The 23,992-nt window shown below is 41.5% G+C and overlaps 1 protein-coding gene and 1 pseudogene across 2 annotated transcripts in view; both read right to left on the bottom strand.

The window, feature by feature from the left end:
* The window catches only part of GK5 (glycerol kinase 5), a 73,873-nt gene extending 55,779 nt beyond the window's left edge, over nucleotides 1-18,094 (bottom strand). For both annotated transcript variants that reach the window (XM_060149159.1, XM_060149160.1), the window contains exons 1-3: nucleotides 17,881-18,094; nucleotides 12,387-12,480; nucleotides 10,351-10,426 (exon numbers count right to left, since the gene is read on the bottom strand). In XM_060149159.1, coding sequence (XP_060005142.1) covers nucleotides 10,351-10,426; nucleotides 12,387-12,480; nucleotides 17,881-18,042 — 332 coding nt within the window. In that variant the 5' untranslated portion in view covers nucleotides 18,043-18,094. The remainder of the gene's footprint in view (nucleotides 1-10,350; nucleotides 10,427-12,386; nucleotides 12,481-17,880) is intronic.
* On the bottom strand, nucleotides 7,983-8,671 carry LOC132520404 (large ribosomal subunit protein eL15-like; annotated as a pseudogene).
* Nucleotides 18,095-23,992: the final 5,898 nt, after the last annotated feature.

The following is a 23,992-nucleotide window of genomic DNA, read 5'->3' as shown; positions in this document are numbered from 1 at the left end:
AACAAAAAGAGTTTTCTGGCATCTGAGGGGTGGGGGGGAACGAGGAGAAAAATAAAAAGAAAGTTCAGGGCTTCCCTGGTGGCGCAGTGGTTGAGAGTCCGCCTGCTGATGCAGGGGACACGGGTTCGTGCCCCGGTCCGGGAGGATTCCACGTGCCACGGAGTGGCTGGGCCCGTGAGCCATGGCCGCTGAGCCTGCGCGTCCGGAGCCTGTACTCCGCAATGGGAGAGGCCACAACAGTGAGAGGCTCGTGTACCGCAAAAAAAAAAAAAAAAGAAAGTTCAAAGTTTTGGACATCCTAACAGCAATTCTAAGGAAAACAAAGTTTCTATGGCCATGATGACAGAATGCACCATGGACGCTGGAGGAAAAAACAATGATCTGGGAAGAGCAGGCGCTGGCTGGGGCTGGATGAACAATAGGTTGTTCCACAGGGTCAAATCTGTCTCTCTTTTTCTCTCAACAATGAGCAAGAGGACTTCCCTGGTGGTGCAGTGGTTAAGAATCCACCTGCCTATGCAGGGGACACGGGTTAGATCCCTGGTCCGGGAAGATCCCACACCAACTGAGCCCATGCACCGCAACTACTGAGCCCAAGTGCCACAACTACTGAGCCTGCATGCTACAACTACTGAAGCCCACATGCCCAGAGCCTGAGCTCCACAACAAGAAAAGCCACTGCAATGAGAAGCTCGCGCACCGCAACAAAGAGCAGCCCCCACTCGCCACAACTAGAGAAAGCCTGTGCACAGCAACAAAGGCCCAATGCAGCTGAAAAAAAAAAAAAAAGAGTACCTAGGGAATTCCCTGGTGGTCCAGTTGTTAAGACTCTGTGCTTCCAATGCACGGGGTGTGGGTTCCATTCCTGGTTGGGGCACTAAGATCCCATATGTCCCACGGTGCAGCCAAAAAATAAAAACAACACAACAACAAAACAAAACAAGAAAAAGGAAGAGTACCTCTCTGGAGGAAATGAGCCATGCCTGCCTAAACCTGTGGGATATCTCCATATTCACATGTCCCAAACCAAACACTTCATCATGTTTCCTTCTACCCACCTTCATCACCACCTAACTCATTCCTCCTCTTATGTTCTCTATAATTTCTTTCACGTCCTCCCAAACATCAAGACCAGAAATAGTGGTAAGTTAATTTTTTAAATTGAACTAATTTTTTTTAACTGAAGTATAGTTGACTTACAATATTATATTAGTTTTGGGTGTACAACATAGTAATTCAATATTTTTATAAAATATATGCCATAGAAAGATATAAAATATTGTCTATATCCCCTGTGCTGTACATAACATCCTTGTAACCTATTTATTTTACACCTGGTATTTTGTAGCTCTTCATCTCCTTCACCTATCGTGGCCCAACCCTGACACCTCTCCCCTCTGGTAACCACTAGTTTGTTCTCAGTATCTGTTCTATTTGTTCATTTGTTTGTATATGTTTCATTTGTTCTGCATATTAAGTGAAATGCAGTATTTGTCTTTCTCTGTCTGACTTATTTCACCAAGCATAATACCCTCCAAGTCCATCCATGTTGTTTCCAATGGCAAAATTTCATCCTTTTTTATGGCTGAGTAATAATCTTATATATAAATATAAATATATATATATATATACACACACACATATATATATAGTCCTATGTTTCTATATATATAACACATCTTCTTTATCCTTCTATCTATTGATGGACACTTAGGTTGCTTCCATGTCATGGCCATTGTAGATAATGCTGCTATAAACACTGAGGTAAATATATCTTTTCAAATTAGTGTTTTCATCAGATAAATACCCAGGAGTAGAATGGCTAAATCATATGGTAGTTCTATTTTTAATTTCTTGAAGAACTTCCATACTGATTTCCATAGTGGCTGCACCAATTTACATTCCCACCAACAGAGCACAAGGGTTCCCTTTTCTCCACATCCTTGCCAACATTTGCTATTTTTTTTCTTTTTGATAATAGCCATTCTAATAGGTATGAGGTGATATCTCATTGTGGTTCTGAAATGTATTTCCCTGATGATAAGTGATGTTGAGCATCTTTTCATGTGCCTTTTGGCTATCTGTATGTCTTCTTTGGAAAAATGTCTGTTCAGATTCTCTGCCCTTTTTAAATTGGGTTGGCTATTTTTTTTTCATATTGGGTTGTATGTGTTCTTTATATGTTTCGCATAGTAAACCATTACCAGATGTATCATTTGCAAATATCTTCTCTCATTTGGTAGGTTCCCTTTTTGTTTTGTTGATGGTTTCCTTTGTACAAGAGCTTTTGAGTTTGATTATGTCCCATTTGTTTATTTTTGCTTTTATTCCCCTTGCCTAAGGAGATAAAGCCAAAGAAATATAGCTATGACCAATGTCAAAAAGTGTAGTACCTATGTTTTCTTCTAGTTTTATGATTTCAGGTCTTACATTTAGGTCTTTAATTCATCTTGAGTTTATTTTTGTAAATAGTGTGAGAAAATGTTCTAATTTCATTCTTTTATGTGTAGCTGGTCCAGTTTTCCCAATACCACTTGTTGAACAGTCTTTTTTAAAAATTATATATTCTTGCCTCCTTTGCCATAGATCAATTGACCATGTGTGCGTGGGTTTATTTCTGGGCTCTCTATTCTGTTCCACTGACCTATGTATCTGTTTTTGTACTGATACCACAGTTTTGATTACTTTAGCTCTGTAGTATAGTCTGAAGTCAGAGAGCAGAGATACCTCCAACCGTGTGCTTTTTTCTCAAGACTGCTTTACTATTCAGGGTCTTTTGTGGTTCCATACAAATTTTAGGATTATTTGTTCTAGTTCTGTGAAAATGTCATGGGTATTTTGATAGGTATTGCATTAGATCTGTAGATTGCTTTGGGTAGTATGGATATTTTAATAATGCTAATTCTCCTAACCCATGAACATGGGATATATTTCCATTTATTTCCATCCTCTTCAATTTCCTTCATCTATGTCTTATAGGTTTCAGAGTACATGTCTTTCACCTCCTTCATTAAATTTATTCCTAGATATTTTATTCTTTTTGATTTATAAATGGGATTCATTTCTTTTGTTATTAGTGTACAGAAATGCAACAAATTTCTTTATATTAATCTTGTATCCTGCAACTTTACTGAATTCATTTATTCTAGTAGTTTTTTTTGGTGGAGTCAAAGGTTTTCCTTATATAGTATCATGTCATCTGCAAACAGTGGTAGTTTTACTTCTTCCCTTTCAATTTGAATGTCTTTTATTTCTTTTTCTTGTCTGATTGCCGTGGCTAGGACTTCCAATACTATATTAAGTAGAAGTGGGAAGAGTGGGCATCTCATCTTGTTCCTGATCTTAAAGGAAATACTTCCAGCTTTTCACCACTGAGTATGATGCCAGGTGTGGGTTTGTCAGATGGCCTTTATTATGTTGAGGTTTGTTCCTTCTATGCCAACTTTGTTGACAGTTTTTATCATGAATGGATATTGAATTTTGCCAAATGTTTTTTCTGCATCTATTGAGATGATCATGTGATTTTTATCCTTGGTTATGTTAATGTGGTGTATCTGTAGTGTATCATGTTAATTGACTTGCAGATATTGAACCATCCTCACGTCCCGGGAATAAATCCCACTTGATCATGATGTATGATCCTTTTTACATATTGTTGAATTTGGTTTGCTAATATTTTGTTGAGGATTCTTGCATCTATTTCATCAGCTATATGGGCCTGTACATTTTTTTGTAGTATCTTTATCTGATTTTGGTAACACGGTAGTGCTGGCCTCATAGAATGAGGTGGGAAGTGTTCTCTCCTCTTTTATTTATTTATTTGTTTGTTTGTTTATTCATTTATTTATGGCTGCATTGGTCTTCATTGCTGCACATAGGCTTTCTCTAGTTGCAGTGAGCAGGGGCTACTCTTCATCGCGGTGCATGGGCTTTTCATTGCGGTGGCTTCTCCTGTTGCAGAGCACAGGCTCTAGGCACGTGGGCTTCAGTAGTTGTGGCACACAGGCTCAGTAGTTGTGGCTCGCAGGCTCTAGACGCAGGCTCAGTAGTTGTGGTGCACAGGCTTAGTTGCTCTGTGGCATGTGGGATCTTCCTGGACCAGGGCTAAAACCATGTCCCCTGCATTGGCAGGCAGATTCTTAACCACTGTGCCACCAGGGAAGTCCACCTCTTTAATTTTTTGAAACATTTTGAGAAGCATACATATTAACTCTTCTTTAAATATTTGGTAGAATTCCCCTGTGAAGTCATTTAGTCCCAGACTTTTGTGTGTTGGGAGTCTTTTGATTACTGATTCAATTTCAATACTAATAATCAATCTATTCAGATTTTCTGTTTCTTCCTGATTCAGTCTTGGAAAACTGTATGTTTCTCGGAATTTATCCATTTATTCTAGGTTGTCCAATTTGTTAGCATATCACTGTTTGCATTACTCTCTTATGATTGTATTTCTGTGATATCAGTTGTAACTTCTATCAGTTGTAACTTCTCTTTCATTACTTATGTTTTAAATTTGAGCACTCTCTCTTTTTCTTAATGAGTCTGGCTAAAGTTTATCAGTTTTGTTTATCTTTTCAAAAAAAACAGCTCTTAGTTTCATTTATCCTTTCTATGTTTTTTGGTCTCTATTTTATTTATTTCCACTCTGATCTTTATTGTTTTTTTCCTTCTACTGACTTTGGACTTTGTTTGTTCCTCTTTTCTAATTCCTTTAGAGGGAAAGTTAGGTTGTTTATTTGAGATTTTTCTTTTTTCTTGAGGTAGGCTTCTATTACTATAAACTGCCCTCTTAGAAATGTTTTTGTTGTGTCCCATAGATTTTGGACATTGTGTTTCTATTTTCATTCATCCCAAGGTATTTTTTGACTTCTTCTTTAATTTCTTTGTTGACCCAATGGCTTTTTTATAGTATGTTTTCAGTCTCCGCTTGTTTGTGTTTTTACCAGTTTTCTTCTTGCTATTGATTTCTAGTTTCACACTGCTGTGGTCAGAAAAGATGCTGGATTTAATTTCAATCTTTGTAAATTTACTGAGACTTCTTTTGTGGCCTAGCATGTAATCTATCCTGGAGAATGTTCCATGTGCACTTGAGAAGAATGTGTATTCTGCTGGTTTAGAATGTAATATTCTACAGGTATCTATTAAGTCCATCTGGTCTAAAATGTCATTTAAAGCCAATGTTTCCTTATTGATTTTCTGTCTGGATGATCTATTCATTAATGTGATTGGGGTAATTAAAATCCCCTACTATTATTGTATTACTATCAATTTTTTCCTTTATGTCTGTTAATATTTGCTTTATATATTGGGTGCATAAATGTATTGGGTGCATATATGTTAACAAGTCTAACATCCTCTTCTTGGATTGACCCCTTTATCATTATTTAATGTCCTAAATTGTCTTCTGTTATAGATTTTGTTTTAAAGTCTATTTTATCTGATATGAGTACCGCTACCCCAGCTTTTCATTTCCATTTGCATGAAATATCTTTTTTAATCCCTTCACTATCAATGGGTGTGTCTTTAGCTCTGAAGTGAGTGTCTTGTAGGCAGCATATACATGGATCTTGGTTTTTTAATCTAATCAGCTACCCTATGTCTTTTGATTGGAGCATTTAGTCTATTTTACATTAGAAGTGATGATCAATAGGTATGTATCTATTGCCATTTTGTTACGTGTTTTCTGGTTGTTTTTGTATTTCTTTGTTCTTTTCTTCTTTTAACCTCTTCTCTTTGGGTTTGATAACTTTTTAAGTATTATGTTTGGGTTCCTTTCTCTTTGCTTTTTTGTGTATCTACTGTAGGTTTTTGATTTGCAGTTACCATGAGGTTCATATCTATAAATATATCTACTTGTTTTAGAATGACAGTCATTTAAGTTCAAACGCATTCTAAAAGCCCTACTTTTTTTTTAATAAGCCCCCCACCAACATTTTATGTTTTGGTGTCATAGTTTACATTTTTATGAATATCCCTTAACTGTTTATTGTAGTTATAGTTGATTAATGGTTGATTTTACAATTTTGTCTTTTAACCTTCATAGTAGCTTACTTAAGTGGTTGGTCAACTGCCTTTACAATATATTTACATATATCAGTGAGATATTTTTCCTTCAAATAAATATTTTCTTATTTCTTAGCACTAGGGGTGTGGGTCCCGATTAGATCATTTCTCCTTCCTTCCTACCAGACTCCACTTTCCTTAATAACCTTGGTTGTAGAAGAGCCATTCTGCTAGTCTTCAGGCTGTTCTCAGAGAGAGCTGTTCTATATGTCATCGTAGTCTTGATGTGTTTGTGGGGGAAGGTGAGCTCAGGGTCTACCTACTCCACCATCTTGATCCCATCCAGTCAAATACTGGAAAATTTAAACTTCTTCCTCTTTCCTAACACTGAATTAAAGGCCAAGTCCACATGAATTCACCCTTATCCTCCACATCCACCACTTTTCTTCCCCACTGCCCCAAGCTCAAGGTGCCCTTTGGAATCTAGGGCTTTGTAACAGAGAAACATTTTACAGCATTTCTGTTGTTATTGTTTTTAAGACAAGAAACACCTGTTGAACACGATATGGGGATAGTGGAAAGAGCATATTCTTTGGGATCAAAAAGATAATTTGGAATCTTGGCTTGATTAATTAACTGAGTGACCTTGAATAACTTACTTATTTCTATGATCCTCAGTTTCTTTCTCTGTAAAAATACATTTAACAACTAAATAACAGGTTTGTTGTAAGGATACTGGAACCTGAAGGAAGTATCACAGGTAATCACTATATGGTAGCCATTATGGTGTTATTACTGTGTTTAATCCATACATACCTCATATGCTGTAGGTACTTCAGTATTAAATTTGGAGTAGACTGAAAATATAACTCATATTATATAGTCTTGTGTCTTAGAAATTTTTCAGGTTCTCCTGAATCTCTTTAGGTATAAACTAATTTTTCAGATCTTCAATCCATGCTTATTTGAATTTTAATGAAAGCAACAGTCTTTTTATTACTATTACTTTATATAAGTTAGGCCCAGCTGACATGCAGCAAGCATTTTTTTTTTTAACATCTTCATTGGGATTGTTTTACAATGGTGTCTTAGTTTCTGCTTTATAACGAAGTGAATCAGCTATACATCTACATATATACCCATATATCCTCCCTCTTGCATCTCCCTCCCACCCTCCCTATCCCACTGTTCTGGGTGGTCACAAAGTACTGAGCTGATCTCCCTGTGCTATGGGGCTGCTTCCCACTAGTTATCTATTTTACATTTGGTAGTGTATATAAGTCCATGCCACTCCCCCACTTGGTCCCAGCTTACCCTTCCCCCTCCCCATGTCCATTCTCTATGTCTGCACCTTTATTCCTGTCCTGCCCCTAGGTTCTTCAGAACATATATTTTTTTAGATTCCATATATATGCGGTAGCATATGGTGTTTGTTTTTCCCTTTTTGACTTTCTTCACTCTGTATGACAGACTCTAGGTCCATCCACACCACTACAAATAACTCAATTTGTTTCTTTTCATGGCTGAGTAATATTCCATTGTATATATGTGCCACATCTTCTTTATCCATTCATCTGTCGATGGACACTTAGGTGGCTTCCATGTCCTGGCTATTGTAAGTAGAGCTGCAATGAACACTGTGATACATGACTCTTTTTGAATTATCGTTTTCTCAGGGTATACGCCCAGTAGTGGGATTGCTGGGTCATACGGTAGTTCTATTTTAAGTTTTTTAAGGAACCTTCATACTGTTCTCCATAGTGGCTGTATCGATTTACATTCCCACCAACAGTGCAAGAGGGTTCTGTTTTCTCCACACCGTCTCCAGCATTTATTGTTTGTAGGTTTTTTGATGATAGCCATTCTGACTGGTGTGAGGTGATACCTCATTGTAGTTTTGATTTGCATTTCTCTAATGATTAGTGATGTTGAGCATCCTTTCATGACTTTGTTGGCAATCTGTATATCTTCTTTTTTTTTTTTTGGATGTCCTAAACTGTTTATTAGGTAAGAATTTTACAAACATTACTTATATTAGCGGTAGTGGTGGAGCTGGAGAGTATTGCGCCTTCTCCAGGCTGCGCGGCGAGAACCACCGATCATGTGGTGGAACTTGTGGCCCTTGCCGAGGCCACGGCTCTTCCTGCCTGCAGGCGTCAGTCTCCGCATCTCCCTGTGCTTGTGGACTGGTTTGGTGATCCACTGGGTGTCAGGGTTTCTTCTGATAGCTCGGCAACAGACTGAAGGCTCCAGGCAAACTTGAGCTGGTTGACACCATGGTGGACGGGCTTGCCGTAGGTGGCGCCCTTCGGGACCGGGCGTTTGCAGCCACCGCAGTGCATGCAAACACGATATATCACATAACCTTGCTTGGCCTTGTAGCCCAGCCTGTGCGCCTTGTCGGGCCAGGTGGGGCGCGGGGCCCGGTGCAGCACCGGGAGCTCGCAGTACTGCCAGCAGCACACCCTGAGCAGAAAGCGCATCATGTCCGACTGCTTCTTCCTCCACAGCTCCTGGAAGTACTTGTAAGCGCCCATCTCGGCTCACAGGAGACAGGAGGAGCTCCGAGGTCGCAGGGTCCCCGAGCCTGAATGGTGGAGATGAAAAGAGATCTGCGGCGGATAGAATACTGTATATCTTCTTTGGGGAAATGTCTATTTAGGTCTTCTGCCCATTTTGGGATTGGGTTGTTTGGGTTTTTTTTTTGATATTTACCTGCATGAGCTGCTTGTAAATTCTGGAGGTTAATCCTTTGTCAGTTGCTTCGTTTGCAAATATTTTCTCCCATTCTGAAGGTTGTCTTTTCGCCTTGTTTATAGTTTCCTTTGCTGTACAAAAGCTTTTAAGTTACATTAGATCCCATTTGTTTATTTTTGTTTTTATTTCCATTTCTCTAGGAGGTGGGTCAAAAAGGATCTTGCTGTGATTTATGTCACAGAGTGTTCTGCCTTACATTTATAGTGTCTGGCCTTACATTTAGGTCTTTAATCCATTTTGAGTTCATTTTTGCCACCAGGGAAGACCTAATTTCTTTCTTTTACATATAGCTGTCCAGTTTTCCCAGCACCACTTTTTGAAGAGGCTGTCTTTTCTCCACTGTATATTCTTGCCTCCTTTATTAAAAATAAGGTGACTAGGGCTTCCCTGGTGGTGCAGTTGTTGAGAGTCTGCCTGCCGATGCAGGGAACATGGGTTCGTGCCCCCATCTGGGAAGACCCCACATGCCGCGGAGTGGCTAGGCCCATGAGCCATGGCCGCTGAGCCTGTGTGTCCGGAGCCTGTGCTCTGCAACAGGAGAGACCACAACAGTGAGAGGCCCGCATACTGCAAAAAAATAAATAAATAAAAAATAAGGTGACCATATGTGTGTGGGTTTATCTATGGGCTCTCTATCCTGTTCCATTGATCTATAATTCTGTTTTTGTGCCAGTACCATACTGCCTTGATTACTATAGCTTTGTAGTATAATCTGTAGTCAGGGAGCCTGATTCCTCCAGCTCCGTTTTTCTTTCTCAAGATTGCTTTGACTTCAGGGTCTTTTGTGTTTCCATATAAATTGTGAAATTTTTTGTTCTAGTTCTGTGAAAAATGCCATTGGTAGTTTGATAGGGATTGCATTGAATCTGTAGATTGCTTTGGGTAGTAGAGTCATTTTCACAATGTTGATTCTTCCAATCCGAGAACATGGTATATCACTCCATCTGTTTGTATCATCTTTAATTTCTTTCATCAGTGTCTTATAGTTTTCTGCATACAGGTCTTTTTTTTCCTTAGGTAGGTTTATTCCTAGGTATTTTATTATTTTTGTTGCAATGGTAAATGCGAGTGTTCCCTTAATTTCTCTTTCAGGTTTTTCATCATTAGTGTATAGGAATGCAAGAGATTTCTGTGCATTAATTTTGTATCCTGCAACTTTACCAAATTCATTGATTAGTTCTAGTAGTTTCCTGGTAGCATCTTTAGGATTCTCTGTGTATAGTATCATGTCATCTGCAAACATTGACAGCTTTACTTCTTCTTTTCCAATTTGGATTCCTTTTATTTCTTTTTCTTCTCTGATTGCTGTGGCTAAAACTTTCAAAACTGTGTTGAATAACAGTGGTGAGAGTGGGCAACATTGTCTTGTTCCTGATCTTAGTGGAAATGGTTGCAGTTTTTCACTGTTGAGAACAATGTTGGCAGCGAGCATGTTTAATTAAGCCAGAAAGTAGGTCCACCTTCATCCCTCTTAATCAAGCAAAACTGTTCTTACTTCAAAAATTTAAAACTACCCAAACAGGTTTCTCAGCAATGTGTTCACCGTGGTATGAACCCAGCATTAGAGTTCTTATTGCACAATGCACTTACTTGTCCCACGTAATAAAAGTTGCTCTCTGTGTTGAGATGCCAAGACCGACAATTTGATTCATCTCTAGTCCTGCAGCTAAAAATAAAGATAGAAAAGATACATTTAAAAGCCCAGGAAGTTTTTCTTTATAATATTATCATATGGAAAAGAAATCATTTAATATAATCTTTAAGAAAAACAACTGGGCTTAGCATTTTAATAACACAATTGGAGCTAATAAATAAAGCATTACCAGGATGATTTTCTAGTATTTTTTTACTTAAAGGGAAAAAAGGTTATAATCTAGTAATAATAAAATGGCATTTTTGCTTTAAAGATTAGAAAAAAACAGACACTACTTAAAGTAAGTCAGATTGTATTTTCTTCTTGATAATACTGATACTAAAAAATTGGATCTTAATTTAAGCAAAGATCAGCCACAATGGAAGCTGGTTGATGGCAACAAGAGAAAGTCCTCAGGGAAAGTAGTATAAATATTGAAGCACAGATCTTATTTTCCACACAAACAGATGCTAGAATGCAAATAAAAACTTGGATTTTTGGAAGGCTTAAAATATAGCAGCTCAAGTGTTTTCGTGATATTCTTTTTAAAAAGCAATTTACCCCACTGAACAACATAGGGACAACTTCAGTTTGAGCACTGAGGAAGACACATCCCCCCCTTTTTCAGTACTCCTTCCAAAAATATTTAACCTAACCTGATCATAAGTAAATAATCTGACAACCTCCAAATGCAGGACAGTCTATTTGACTCTTCCGTACTTTTAAAAAGTCTTAGTGGGCTTCCCTGGTGGCACAGTGGTTGAGAGTCCGCCTGCCGATGCAGGGGACATGGGTTCGTGCCCCAGTCCGGGAGGATCCCACATGCCGCGGAGCGGCTGGGCCCGTGAGCCATGGCCGCTGAGCCTGCGCATCCAGAGCCTGTGCTCCGCAACGGGAGAGGCCACAACGGTGAGAGGCCCGTGTACCGCAAAAAAAAAAAAAAAAAAGTCTTAGTGTCATGAAGAACATGGTCTAGATTAAAGGAGACTAAACAGACTGACTGCTAAAGGCAATGCCTTATCTCTGGTTGGATTTTGGATTGAAAAAAAAGTTATTCAAGACTAAGATTAAAAACAAAAAAAGACTGAGATAAGAGGGGAATATTGAGGACCAAGTATTAGAAAATATCACTGGGTTAATGTTAAATTTCCTGTGTGATAACTGCATTGTGTTTCCATTTGAGAATACTCCTTATCTTTGGAGGTAATGATGAAGTATTTAGGGATGATAGGTTATTACATCACAACCAACTCTCACATTGGTCAGCCAAAAAGAAAAATAGTTTGTAGAGGATGGTAATGTAAACACTGTAAAACACATTTGAATCTAGGAGAAAGTACACAGCTGTTCAATGTAGTATTCTCTGAACTCTTTTTTATAGGTTTTGAAATACTTCAAGCCAGAAAGGTGAGAAGGAGAAGCAATTCAGTCAGAAAAATGAAGTAAAAGACCTTTTCGAATTGACAAGTACTCTTTCGCCATATCCTTAAAGAAGGTAGCACTGCAAATGTTCTTAAAGAGCTAAGATCTCTTACCCTGGCTGTGGCCAGGAGAGCACTTTGCATTAAGAGGCTGCTCAGGAAAAAACAAAACAAAAACTTATTTTGCAATAAAGGTAACTCAGTTGTAAACTCCTAAGAGCAGGAACTGTGTGTTGTAACTTTGTTTATAACCCTCTGGTATTTTAAACACAACAGGAAATCAAATCGGCACTAGCTACAACAGGGAACCAAGAGGGAAGGTGAGACTTTAATACTGCAGCTCAAAAAGAGTTAAAGCAGAGGACAGAGCTGCTGTTACCTTTCCTTGACAAAGTGGTTCAGTGTAAACCACAAATGTTCCCCTCCCCAAACTACTGGGAAACTGTGACCCCAATAAAATATTGTATGTATAACTTAGGAAACCCACAAAATTCTACAGACGCCTGAGGAAAACTCTTTATTACACACAAAACATATTTACTGCCTATCTTTACTTCTATAAATCCAAATACCTTTGACAGATTCTTTTATTACAGCAACAAACTGAAGCCAGAGAATATCAGGATCAATTTCAACCCAGCCAGCTTGAGGATAAAGACTTTCTACCTATTTAGGAAAAGAGAAGATTTAGTATAAACAATATTAGATCAAGTCAATAGCATCTGGGTCTTAAGGTTACTGGTTAAAATAATTTAAAACAAGATTTTATTAATTACCTAATTCATTTTTATTGTTAACATGGAAAAAATACATATACAGGGACTTCCCTGGTAACTCAGTGGTTAAGAATCCGCCTGCCAATGCAGGGGACATGGGTTCGAGCCCTGGTCCGGGAAGATCCCATATGCCGCAGAGCAACTAAGCCCTTGTGCCACAACTACTGAGCCTGAGCTTTAGAACCCGCGAGCCACAACTACTGAGCCTGCGAGCCGCAACTACTGAGCCTGCGTGCCACAACTACTGAAGCCCACGCACCTAGAGCCCATGCTCCGCAACAAGAGAAGCCACCACAATGAGAAGCCCGTGCACTGCAGCGAAGAGTAGCCCCTGCTCGCCACAACTAGAGAAAGCCCGCGCGCAGCAACAAAGACCCAATGCAGCCAAAAATAAATTAATTAATTAATTTTTAAAAATACATATATGAAATAAAAAAGGATCCACCAAAATAACAGTTTTCTTCAGTTCATAAGTTTACAGAAGATTTTAGCTTTATTTTATTCTAAGTTTACCTTTATTTTACAGGTTTTCTACAATGAAGATGTGTTGTTTTTGTAATTTAAAAAAAAGTCAAACTTAAAAAAAAAACTTAAATTAGCAAATAAAGTACTGAGTTCTGGTTCAAGCTATGATGGAGTAAGCACACTCCACCCCCTCTTTCCCACTGAATACAGATGTAAAACCTGGACAGAATGCATGGAGCAGCTATCTGTGGACTGCAAAAAGCACGTGGTGGCAGGCAGACTGGGGAAGAAGATAAGAATTAGAATACCACTGAACTGGTGGTGAGTTTCCCACTTTTCTTCTGGTACCCCCTGGCCTGGACTCAAGGCAGCCTGAAAACCAGAAGTGGGTATCAGGGTGCAGTGAAAACGCCTGCAGAGTTTTTGCTAACACTCAGAGGGAATGCGAGAAATCCCTCACTTTTGTTTTTTATCCCCCCACACCCGCCTCCGTACTTTTATATCCTGGCTATCCCATCGTGCTGGCTGCAGCAGTAACCACAAGCACCCAAAATACTGAGGGAGGCAAAGCTTCCTCTCTAATCAGAGGAGCTGGGGGCCCAAGAGGGTAAGGTGAACCCCCGATGGCTTTTTTCTCTCTGTGTGCTCCTGATGCCTAGCCTCAGATGTGGACATAGGAAGTGTCCAGCAGAATGGGATAATGAAAGCTCCAGCTTCTGGCAAGAGGACCCAAAAGGGGGAGGCTCAGGGAACCAAAAATCCCAGGAAGATCTGAGAGGGAAGAGCTTGGGAAAGCTACTCCACAAAGTTGTGGATGAATTCCTAGGCTCACCTGGAAGCTGCAGGCATATGAATATAATAGCAGACAGCATAGCAACGATGTTAAAAGCAGAACTGAAAATATAGACCACTGCCCAGGTCCCAGACTGACCTCTAGGTGGCACATACTACACAGGGCAGATCCAAATAGTACCTCCAAGATCTTAAAAACAGAATTAACATTGAAACCAAAGTCCAAGGAAGGCTGGTGAGCATTTGTAGCCTGAACACAGCTGCATTAACTGCCTACTAAAAGAAAAATATCAACATTTGTCATAGACTTTATACAAGACCCAGAGTCTTATAACATGATAATCAAAATGCCCAGGATATAATCCAAAATTACAAGGTATATTAAGAATCAGAAAAATCTCAGCTCACATGGGAAAAGATAATAGATACCAATACCAACATAACACAGATATCTGATAAAGACTTTAAAGCAGCTATTATAAAAATGCTCCAAGAAGTAAGGGTGAATTCTTTTGAAACAAGATAGAAAGTCTCAGCAAAGAAATAAAAGACATGAAGAAAAACAAAATTTTGGGAATTCCCTGACAGTTCAGTGGTTAGGACTTGGCGCTTTCACTGCCAAGGCCCAGGTTCAATCCCTGGTCGGGGAACTAAGATCCCACAAGCTGAGCGGCATGGCCAAAAAAAAACAAAAGAAAAAAGAAATTCTAACAATTTCAGGATTAAAAAATACAATTATTAGGGGAGTGGGGGAAATGGATACAAACTTTCAGTTATAAGATGAATAAGGTCTAGAGACCTAATGTACACCATGGTGACTAGAGTTAATAATAATGTATTATACACTTGAAATTTGCTAAGAGAGTAGTTCTCAAGTGTTCTCAACACCCACACACACAAACACACAAATGGTCACCATGTGAGATGATGAGTATCTCATCTGTATACTCATGATGAGTAATTAACATTAATTGTGTTATTTAATTAACAATGTATACGTATACCAAAACATCAATTTATATACCTTAAATATATACAACTTTTGGGCTTCCCTGGTGGCGCAGTGGTTGAGAGTCCACCTGCCAATGCAGGGGACACGGGTTCGTGCCCCGGTCCGCGAAGATCCCACATGCCAAGGAGCGGCTGGGCCCGTGAGCCATGGCCGCTGAGCCTGCGCATCCGGAGCCTGTGCTCCGCAACGGGAGAGGCCACAACAGTGAGAGGCCCGCGTACCCTGTGGCCATAATCGCGTCAAGCCTACAAACCAGGGTCCCTGGCACTTCAGGGTCCCTTCCCCCGACTCCACCAACCCGGACAGCTCACCATCCCTAAACATGTCACAATAGTTTAGAAGACCAAACCGATATTAGATCAAGAATATAATCAAAGCTAAGAAGAAAACGTGTTTTGTTGATTAAAAACAAAAGACAACAAGACAACAACCAGTGTTTTTCAAGAATGTCCAGAGGGTACACAGTATTGGAGAGTCCACTGTTTTCTTTGGAGTGGCCTTTCTGTCCTGTTCTTCCAACCAAGATGTAATCATCTTTTACGGTTTCTCACAATGGCATGATGTTTCAATGGGGAACATGATGAACCTTCTTCATTTTGAAAAACTAAAAATATCAAATATTCACATGTGGGATTTCTAACTGTGAATACTACTCTAGTATATAATGCCAATATTTAAGAGTCCATAGAAAGATTTTTTTAAAAATACAACTTATAGAAAAAGGCTAAAAATGTGCCTCTGCTATTAAAAAATGAGATAAGAGATAAAATTAAAGTCTTCTGAGAGACCTAGTACTAGCCTTCTAATGTAAAGGCTCCTGTTTGGGATTTCAATTTTAATTAAAAGACCAACAAAGCCTACTTTGTTCTTATCTCTAAAGGGTGATCTGTTCAGTTCTTCTTTCTCTCCTTTTTAAGCTATTTATTTAGCAATATCAATCAAATCCTATACTAAGACGTTTGGGTTTCTATTATACATTCTTTCCAACATAATTTAGCAGAGGTGTGATTTTCACTTGAGTAAAGAAACACAAGTTCCGTGTCTAATACATAGAGTCCCATGAAGCAAACTGATTTCCTAATACTTTGATTAAATGCAATTCAGTTATTTATTCTGTACTCATGAAGTAATAAGCCTGGTGCTAAGAAGCAATGTAGACCAACAAGACCATTCTTCCCAAAGAACTCAAGCCATCTGAAGTAAAGGACCAGTTGTTGTTTGGGTTTTTTTCTGATTTGTAATTCATTGTGAACCAACAATTTTTAAGACACAACTAAAACAACTTTCTAGGGAAAAAGGACATACAAAGTAAAATCCCAAATGTTTTATTATTGAGGTCAACAGACATAAAATGACTCTGCCAAGTTGCTACACAAGTTTCTAAATCTTAGTTTTTCTCTTCAAGCCCAGCAGCTGGGAGCCACACTTTCAGAAGCACTGCTGTAAACTCCTATCACAGGTTGGGAGGCACTGCTTTCAACTCCTAATTTAAGACATAGCACTTCATCCTTTGAGGGCAAGGAATTTTTGTATTTTTATTTACTCACATACCTTTCCAGACACCTTCGCCACAGTTTTGAGTCTGACCAAACCATTCTAGTCTAATGCTGCTCACAGCAATCTCGATTCATCTTTGAGATTCTTACCTCATTTCTAAAAAAATAATGATTCCCCCCAAATTATATAGCAACTGTGAAACTTGATCTTCTAACAATTCCTGCATCCCTTCGGTTTCAAACACTTCAACTTCTTTGAAAAAAAATCACTGCTTAAAACAAAAGTACTTTGTGTCTAGAATTGTAAGGGAGACTGTGTGTAAAGTCTCATCGTGTTCTGATAAAGACTCATAAAAAGATAAGGAGGACATAGTCACTGAAGGACAGAATCCGCCTTTCAGCTGTCCTTTCAGGTGGGTTTAGGGGTGGGGTGTGTGGGTGGTGGGCAGTGTTCCTGCAGAGGTGAACAGAAGAGGGACCAGGGAGCTGCTCTAGTCCCAGCTCCCTGTCCTGGTCCTGAAACCAGAATGAGGAAGTCCTGAAATCAAACGCTCAAAGCAGTCTTTTGGCTGGACCTGCTCCTGGGCAACCCCTGCAGCTGAAAAACACTTCTAAGGGGGTGGGGAAAAGGGTGGGAACCAAGCAAATGAGGGAGTCCAGTGCTGCTGGGAATGGGTTAGGTAACTAATAGCTCCTGTTCCCCCAACACCGCCAACATAAAAAGATGTTGGTATTGGAAAGAAGAGTAAATAAGAAACATCACATGGAATCAACATTATTTTTGGCATGCTGTCAACTGTGTAGAAATCAACACTTCATTAAAACGAGAACAGAAGAATACCAATCTGTTAGTTGCTTTACTAATAACAACTAATGACTTGATAGGTTTCTCAAACCAGAAAAAAAGATACTTTCATGAATTGTCAAAGATGGAAATGAGAAAAGTAATGACAACACAGCCTTCGAAACTTGTCCAATACTTCTCATATCTCTGGGAATCAGTTGCTCAGCACTTTGAGAATCAGTTAATGATGATAACTGAATTACGAACATAAACTTAAATTGCAACAAGATTTGAAAATCCTAAATGTAAATAAAGACAGGGTTGGATGCCTATCAAGGAAGTACAGGAGAAACCAAGCAAGTCACAAAGCACCCTCTGACTGGATACCCGCAGGCAGCCTGCCCTGCCCTGCCCCGGGAGTCACCGCAGTCCCACCCAGGTGAGGCCAGAGAGGCGAATCCTCAGGTGAGCGGAAGCGAGTGAGCGACCCCAGGTCACAAACCGAGCCCCTGCTATCTTCAGCCGGGACAGGAAGGGCGCGCAGGTTTCAGCCCTGCCCGGGGAGGGAATGCGGAGACTTGGCCGGTCCCAGCGCGCCGCTCAGGTCGGAGGGCCCGCGGTGCTGCAGGTGGCTGCGTCCAAGCCGCACGAGGAGGTCCCGCCCTCTCGCCCCCCCGCGACCCGATCCCGGGTGCCCCGCGCGACCCAGACCCGCTGCCCCGACGCCAGCTCCTCGGTCACCTTCTGAGCACTGGAGCCGCGGATCCGCGCCGCGCGGTCATAGACGTGGCAGCGAATCACCGAGCTGCCCACGTCCAGCCCCAGCACGAAGCCTGCGCGCCGCGGGTCCGGCGCGCTCTGCTCGGGGCGCGTCTGCTCCGCGACTGTGGGCGGCCCTGGCATCCCGACCCCCACGCCTCTCCGCACCTGCCTCCAGCCGAGCGGGCGCGCTCTAAACGCCCGTACCTCAGAGGCTGAGCGCTCCCCGCCGGGCCACCGCCCCCGGCCCGCCCCCTCCGCGAGATCCGGGAACAGCCCCGCCCCCGCCGCGGGCCCCGCCCCGACGCCGTGACGTCACGGCGGCGCAGGAACCCTTTGCAGGAGACAGCGCGGTCTCGGCGGCAGCGTGGGGTTCGTAGAGGCGAGCAGGAAGGTGGTGGGTCCCTGGAGTCCCGGGTCACCCGTGCCGCCCGGTTCTCCAAACACCGGCAGCTCTCAACGTTGCCCTGGCCCGTAATTTTCGTGATTTCCCTCCTAACTCCACGTACCCTGCGGCAGTGCCTGCATTTCTTTCAACCCAATTACGTATTATGAATCTCTATTAAGAAAAATTAAAAGAAATTCAAAATTCCGCCGAAGGTATTCATTAATAAACTGAGGGTTTTACCCCCAAGACTTCTCAGAAAACCTGGTCAGGTTTGCACATATAATACACATCAAAAAATACTTGCTCAATGAAATAAACCCTCAAATGAGTTGAACATTCCCCAGCCCTCTGGTGGGGAAGAAGGGACAAAGCCAGGGGTGGCTGTTTTTACCATCAAGCTCCACCCCAACGACTGCCTTTTCAGGAACATGGAAGTCCCTCAAGGGCCCTTTACCTTTCACTCCTGCCCAAAGAGCGTGGGCTCTTCCACGCAGGGGACAGAGAAGGAGGCCTGCGGAAATTTCGAGTTTCCTGCAGCTCTGGTCACCAGCCTCGAGCCCAGCGGGATTCCCATGGGGTGGTCCTTACAGGCGGGGAGTGCGGAGGCGTTAATGCCTGCTTCAGCCACCTTTCCACCATCACCACACCAGCACTCCAAAAATACCAGTGTCTGAAAATATTCAATGTCTTCTTTTTGTAAAATTATGAAAGTAATATGGATATGTGCTCTTTGTGAAAAAGTTTCACAGTGCAGAGTGGTATATCAATTAAAAAGTAAGGAAAAAAAAAAGTAAGGGATATTCATTTTGAGCCAAATCGTTCTTTTGAACAATTTGTCATGTTAACCCACTTGCTTTCAGCCCATTTGACCAATGGCCTTTGACCAATGGTTCTTTGGCCATATTACTTGAAACTTGGAACAAGCACCTGGAAGAGCATGGTTTTTGTTTTTGTGTTTAATCTTTGTCTTTGTACCCTGTAACTCTCTAATAGTACTCATTCGTTCCAACTGGCCCCAGGACTGCCTTCACCAGTGGTGACCATTTTGGTGAGTCATATATACTATGTTAATCCCCAGTACTGTAATTTTGAAATAAATGACTAATGAGTCACGTAGTCTGGCCAGAGTTCTCCAGAGAAAGAGAACCAATAGGATAGAGATTGAGATTTATTTTAAGCAATTGGCTCACATGCTCGTGAGGGCTGGCAAGTCCCAGAAATCTTTAGGGCAGGCTGGAAGTCTAGAAATTCAGATAAGAGTTGATGTTACAGTCTGAGTCTACATTCTGCTGGGCAGTAGGCTGGAAACGCAGGCAGGGTTCCTATGTTGCAATCTTAAGGAGAATTCTTCTTTGGGAAACCTCGATCTTTGCTCTTAAGGCCTTCAACTGATTGGATGCGGCCTACCAACATTGTGAAGCGTCATTTGCTTTACTCAAGGTCTATTGATTTAAATGTTAATCACATCTAAAAACTATCTCACAGCAGCATCTAGATTGGTGCTTGCCCAAACAACTGGGCACCTTTATAGTGTGCCCACTAGCTTAGTCAAGTTGACACATAAAATTAACCATCCCAGGTCCCCTTTCACAAGAGAGAAAGCTGTTTTGTATTCCTGATATGAACATTTAGCATATTTCTCCAAGTGATAATTCTTGGGCTTCTTGGACACCTACAGTAACTTCTTTTGTGATTCTTTTATACATCCGCATCAAGTGATCTTGAGTATTAACAAAGAATCATAGACTGTGAAAACAGGGAGCTTAGCAACCACTTCGTCTAGTGTTTCTTAATCTGTTTCTGATCTTGAACAACTTTGAGATCCTGATGACGCTATCTTCCCAAGAACATGCTTATATACACAATACTTGGCATGAGGTTTCAGGTGGGTGTGGGATAAACTAAACATGAAGATCTCAGATTAAAAATCCAGAGTGAATTCCCTAACCTGGACAGACTGTTGCCTAGGAGAGGCCTGGGGGAACAAAGGGATACTGTGTTTCCTCCTCCTTCATTGTTCTCTGGAAGTGCCTCTCACCCTGCTCCGCCCTCAGGGAAAGGAGCAAGTGGCTACGGGCACAGAGCTCAGAAACTCTGAAAGTCCCTTTGCTAGTGGGTCGGTTCATTGTTCTGGATTCAGAGGCCACTGCTGCTCTGAGCTCCATCACCTGATGGCCTTGGTCTGCCTCTGGCTTAGATTCTGGTCTTGGCCCAGAGATGGCCACTGAGGCTTTCTCCCAGCCTCATTCCCCACCACTGTCTCTCCTTACACTTTCTCCTCTGGCAGCAGGCCCAGAATTACAACTTGCACCAGCCTCCCAGGCTCTTGAGAAACGTGGATGCAGTTACTCAGGGCTGGATCAGAAAGCGTGTGAGGCCAGCATTCCCTGGGACTCCCTGAAGGAAAAAGGATGGTGCTTCGAGGCTGAGTCCAGGGACCTCACTCGATGCCCTCCTCCCTCCAAGGAAACAAATCACTGTCCTTCCCTCCTAGGGTGACCAACTGTCCCTATTTGCCAGGGACTGAGGAATTTCTTGAAACACAGGACATTCAATGCTAAAACCAGAACAGTCCTCCTCACCACTCAGAGACTCTTGGGGTCCACAGGTGACTTCCTTTGGGATGCTGGCTGCTTCATGTTTAGGTGTCAGACACTGCTTTTAGACAGTGAGCTCCCTGAGGACAGAAACAGGGCCTTAGTCATTTTTCCTCCAAGAGGCACAAAGTAACTGCTGAATGACTAAATGAACAAACAAGTTAATGTTTGCAAGTCCTTATCAGACCTTACCTTCTGCCTGACGTGGCCACAGGACACAGAGGGCAGTGAACCCTTCCTAACGTCTGCTTTCATCTGGGCTTGTCGTCATCTGACCACCGATGCAGCCCTTCTGATGTGGAAGGGAGGTCAGGCTGCCTGCCCTGAGCCTGGCGCCTGGAACATCAGGACTGAGCCCCAGATCCCCACGTGAGCGTCAAACCACATCCTTTCTTTTCACCCTTATTTCATGAGCTCAGCTGAACTTGGGTTGGACTCCCTCTTCGGCTTCCTGCTCTGTAGCTCCACTCCTGACTGCGTCTGCAGCCCTGGCCTCAACACAGGGGTAGACTTACCATAGTATGTCTTCATGTCCCCCACTTTGCATGGGCTCCTACCGAGGCCCTGAGCAGAGCCCTAGCAAACTGCTCAGCATCCTGTGCTTTATGGCATTTGCAAAAGTGGATTCTTTCTGTATTATTTTCCTAAAGTGGGCCCTCCAAATTGTACAAGCTTCGATTCCCACAGGACCATAATCCTCCCACCAGGAGGGAAAGCGGGCAGGGGAGGGATAAATTGGGAGATTGGGATTGACATATACACACTACTATATATATATAATAGATAACCGATAAGGACCTACTGTATAGCACAGGGAACTCTACTCAGTACTCTATAATGATCTATATGGGAAAAGAATCTTAAAAAAAGGGTGGATATATGTATATGTATGAATGATTCACATTATTGTACACCTGAAACTAGCACAACATTGTAAATCGACTCTACTCCAATAAAAATTCAAAAAAACCCAAACACCGTAGCCCTCCCCACCTTTCTATAGTCCTCAAAGCCAGGAGGACTTCCTCTCTGGATCCCAGTGTGGTGGTCTGGAATACCGTTGGCATGCACTCTGAGTAACATAGTCCCCAATTCACCGTTCAGAACCGCCTGAATACTGTCATCAGCTGATGAAGTCTGTCCTCCCTACACAGCTCTGAGTAATCATGGTTATAAGCCCTGACCTTCTCCATCCGGGCCAACTTAAGATCCAGACCCTGCCCATTTCTCACCATTGTTCTGCTGAGGTCCTTTCCAGAGCCACACCTGCCACACCTGCCCAGGTATTTGCTCATCTCCATGCCCTTCTGAGGCATCCAGTGTCAGAAACATGAGCTGGCTCGTTGCTCCGTGTCTTAACTTCTCCCCGCCTGAAGTGGATTAAGTGACAGGAAATCTTTTCCTTCACTCACCTGTCTGTATACATTGTGGGAGGGGAAGAAGCCTTATGTGGCCAGGTTTCTCATGTTTGTGAACACCCAGAGGCTGGAAAGTTCTGAAGAGAGGCCATGGCTTAAAAGGAGCATCCTAGGGCTTCCCTGGTGGTGCAGTGGTTGAGAGTCCACCTGCCGATGCAGGGAACACGGGTTCGTGCCCTGGTCCGGGAAGATCCCACGTGCCGCGGAGCGGCTGGGCCCGTGAGCCATGGCCGCTGAGCCTGCGCGTCTGGAGCCTGTGGTCCGCAACGGGAGAGGCCACAGCAGTGAGAGGCCCGCGTACTGCAAAAACAAAACAAAACAAAACAAAACAAAAGCATTCTACCTCCCTCCTCATCCCAATCATCCTGTTTCACTTGTGGTCAGAAGCCTTTATTCAACTAGGGAGATTATAAAGTCTCAAATGAATGAGTTCTGTGAGTTAAGATTTAAACCACGTTAGAGAATGGCTGAAAACACTTTTGAATTCATGGATACAAATAAAACTTTGTTTTTTGAGGAAAAATTTTGAATTTTTGTAGAAGGCAATTTTAAATCCAAAATAAAGAATGGTACTGTGGAAGAAAATGTAGAAAAGTAACTGTTACTACTTTTGAGGTAAGTTTTCAAAAATAAAGATTTCTGTCTTAGCCTTTTGGCTAAGAATAAGACAGAATAAAGAAGGAAACATCTCCTTACATATTGCTTAGCCTCTGTTGGCATTATTTTTTCCCCAGATCCCACAGGATTCTTTTCTTGAAGTCATACTTATTGAGATGCACAGTTTTATGACTTCTGACAAACATATGCAGCCCTGAAACCATCACCACCACCATTAATATAGAAAATATCTCCATCACTCTAAAAAGTCCCTTTTGCACACAGTACTCTGAATCCTTTACTATGAGCATAAGGTGATGTCATCTGCATACGTAACTCAGAACTCTTGAATTTAGCAGATTGATCTCAGTAATTTGAGATGCAACCCATCCCAAAAAGAAGTTGCCCGTTCCAGACTGACTGTAAATGAGCTTGGTCCTCGTGACATGTGGGCCAGATTGTGGACTTGGGGTTTTCACCAAATGACATGCTTACATAAAGCTAAGTAATAGCTTGACACTTCCTGGTTCCTTTATATGTTTTGAGTAAATCCACACTACTTGAAGTGATTCTAAGCAATGAGAACATTCAGTTGGCAAGCTTACATTTTATCCTGTCAAGGAAGGAAAAGCCCTGTTTTGAAATACAGTTACTACAGGTTGTATTTCACAAATTGTAGCTCTAGATAATGTGCCTTAATAATCTCTGTTATGCTTTATTAATAAGATAGATCCTTTAACTATAAAGGGGATGAAACTCAGAATAAAATCTAATTAATTCAGAGCACAAAGTAAAGAAACTAGAAATAAAGAGCCATAAAAAACAGCAGATTTTAAGTTAACTGAAAAAGAATTACAGTTGACTCTCATTATTTGCAGTAGTTACTGTTCTATAAAGTTATGGCCAACACAATTGGCAAATAATGAATCATTGCTGCTGGAGGAAATATAGGGTTAGGCTCCTGCAGCCTCTGGTCACATTTCCAACGACTGATCAGTACATAACCTTGTTCAATATGTGTTTCTATTTAAAAACATGTTACTTAATATATATTGTTGATTCATCAACATTGAACTTAGAGCTGACAGCGCTAT

This window comes from Lagenorhynchus albirostris, chromosome 5 (genome assembly GCF_949774975.1).
Source record: "Lagenorhynchus albirostris chromosome 5, mLagAlb1.1, whole genome shotgun sequence".
NCBI lineage: Eukaryota > Metazoa > Chordata > Mammalia > Artiodactyla > Delphinidae > Lagenorhynchus > Lagenorhynchus albirostris.
The sequence above is the reverse complement of the archived record's forward strand: the minus strand, read 5'-3'. Positions and strand labels throughout refer to the sequence as shown.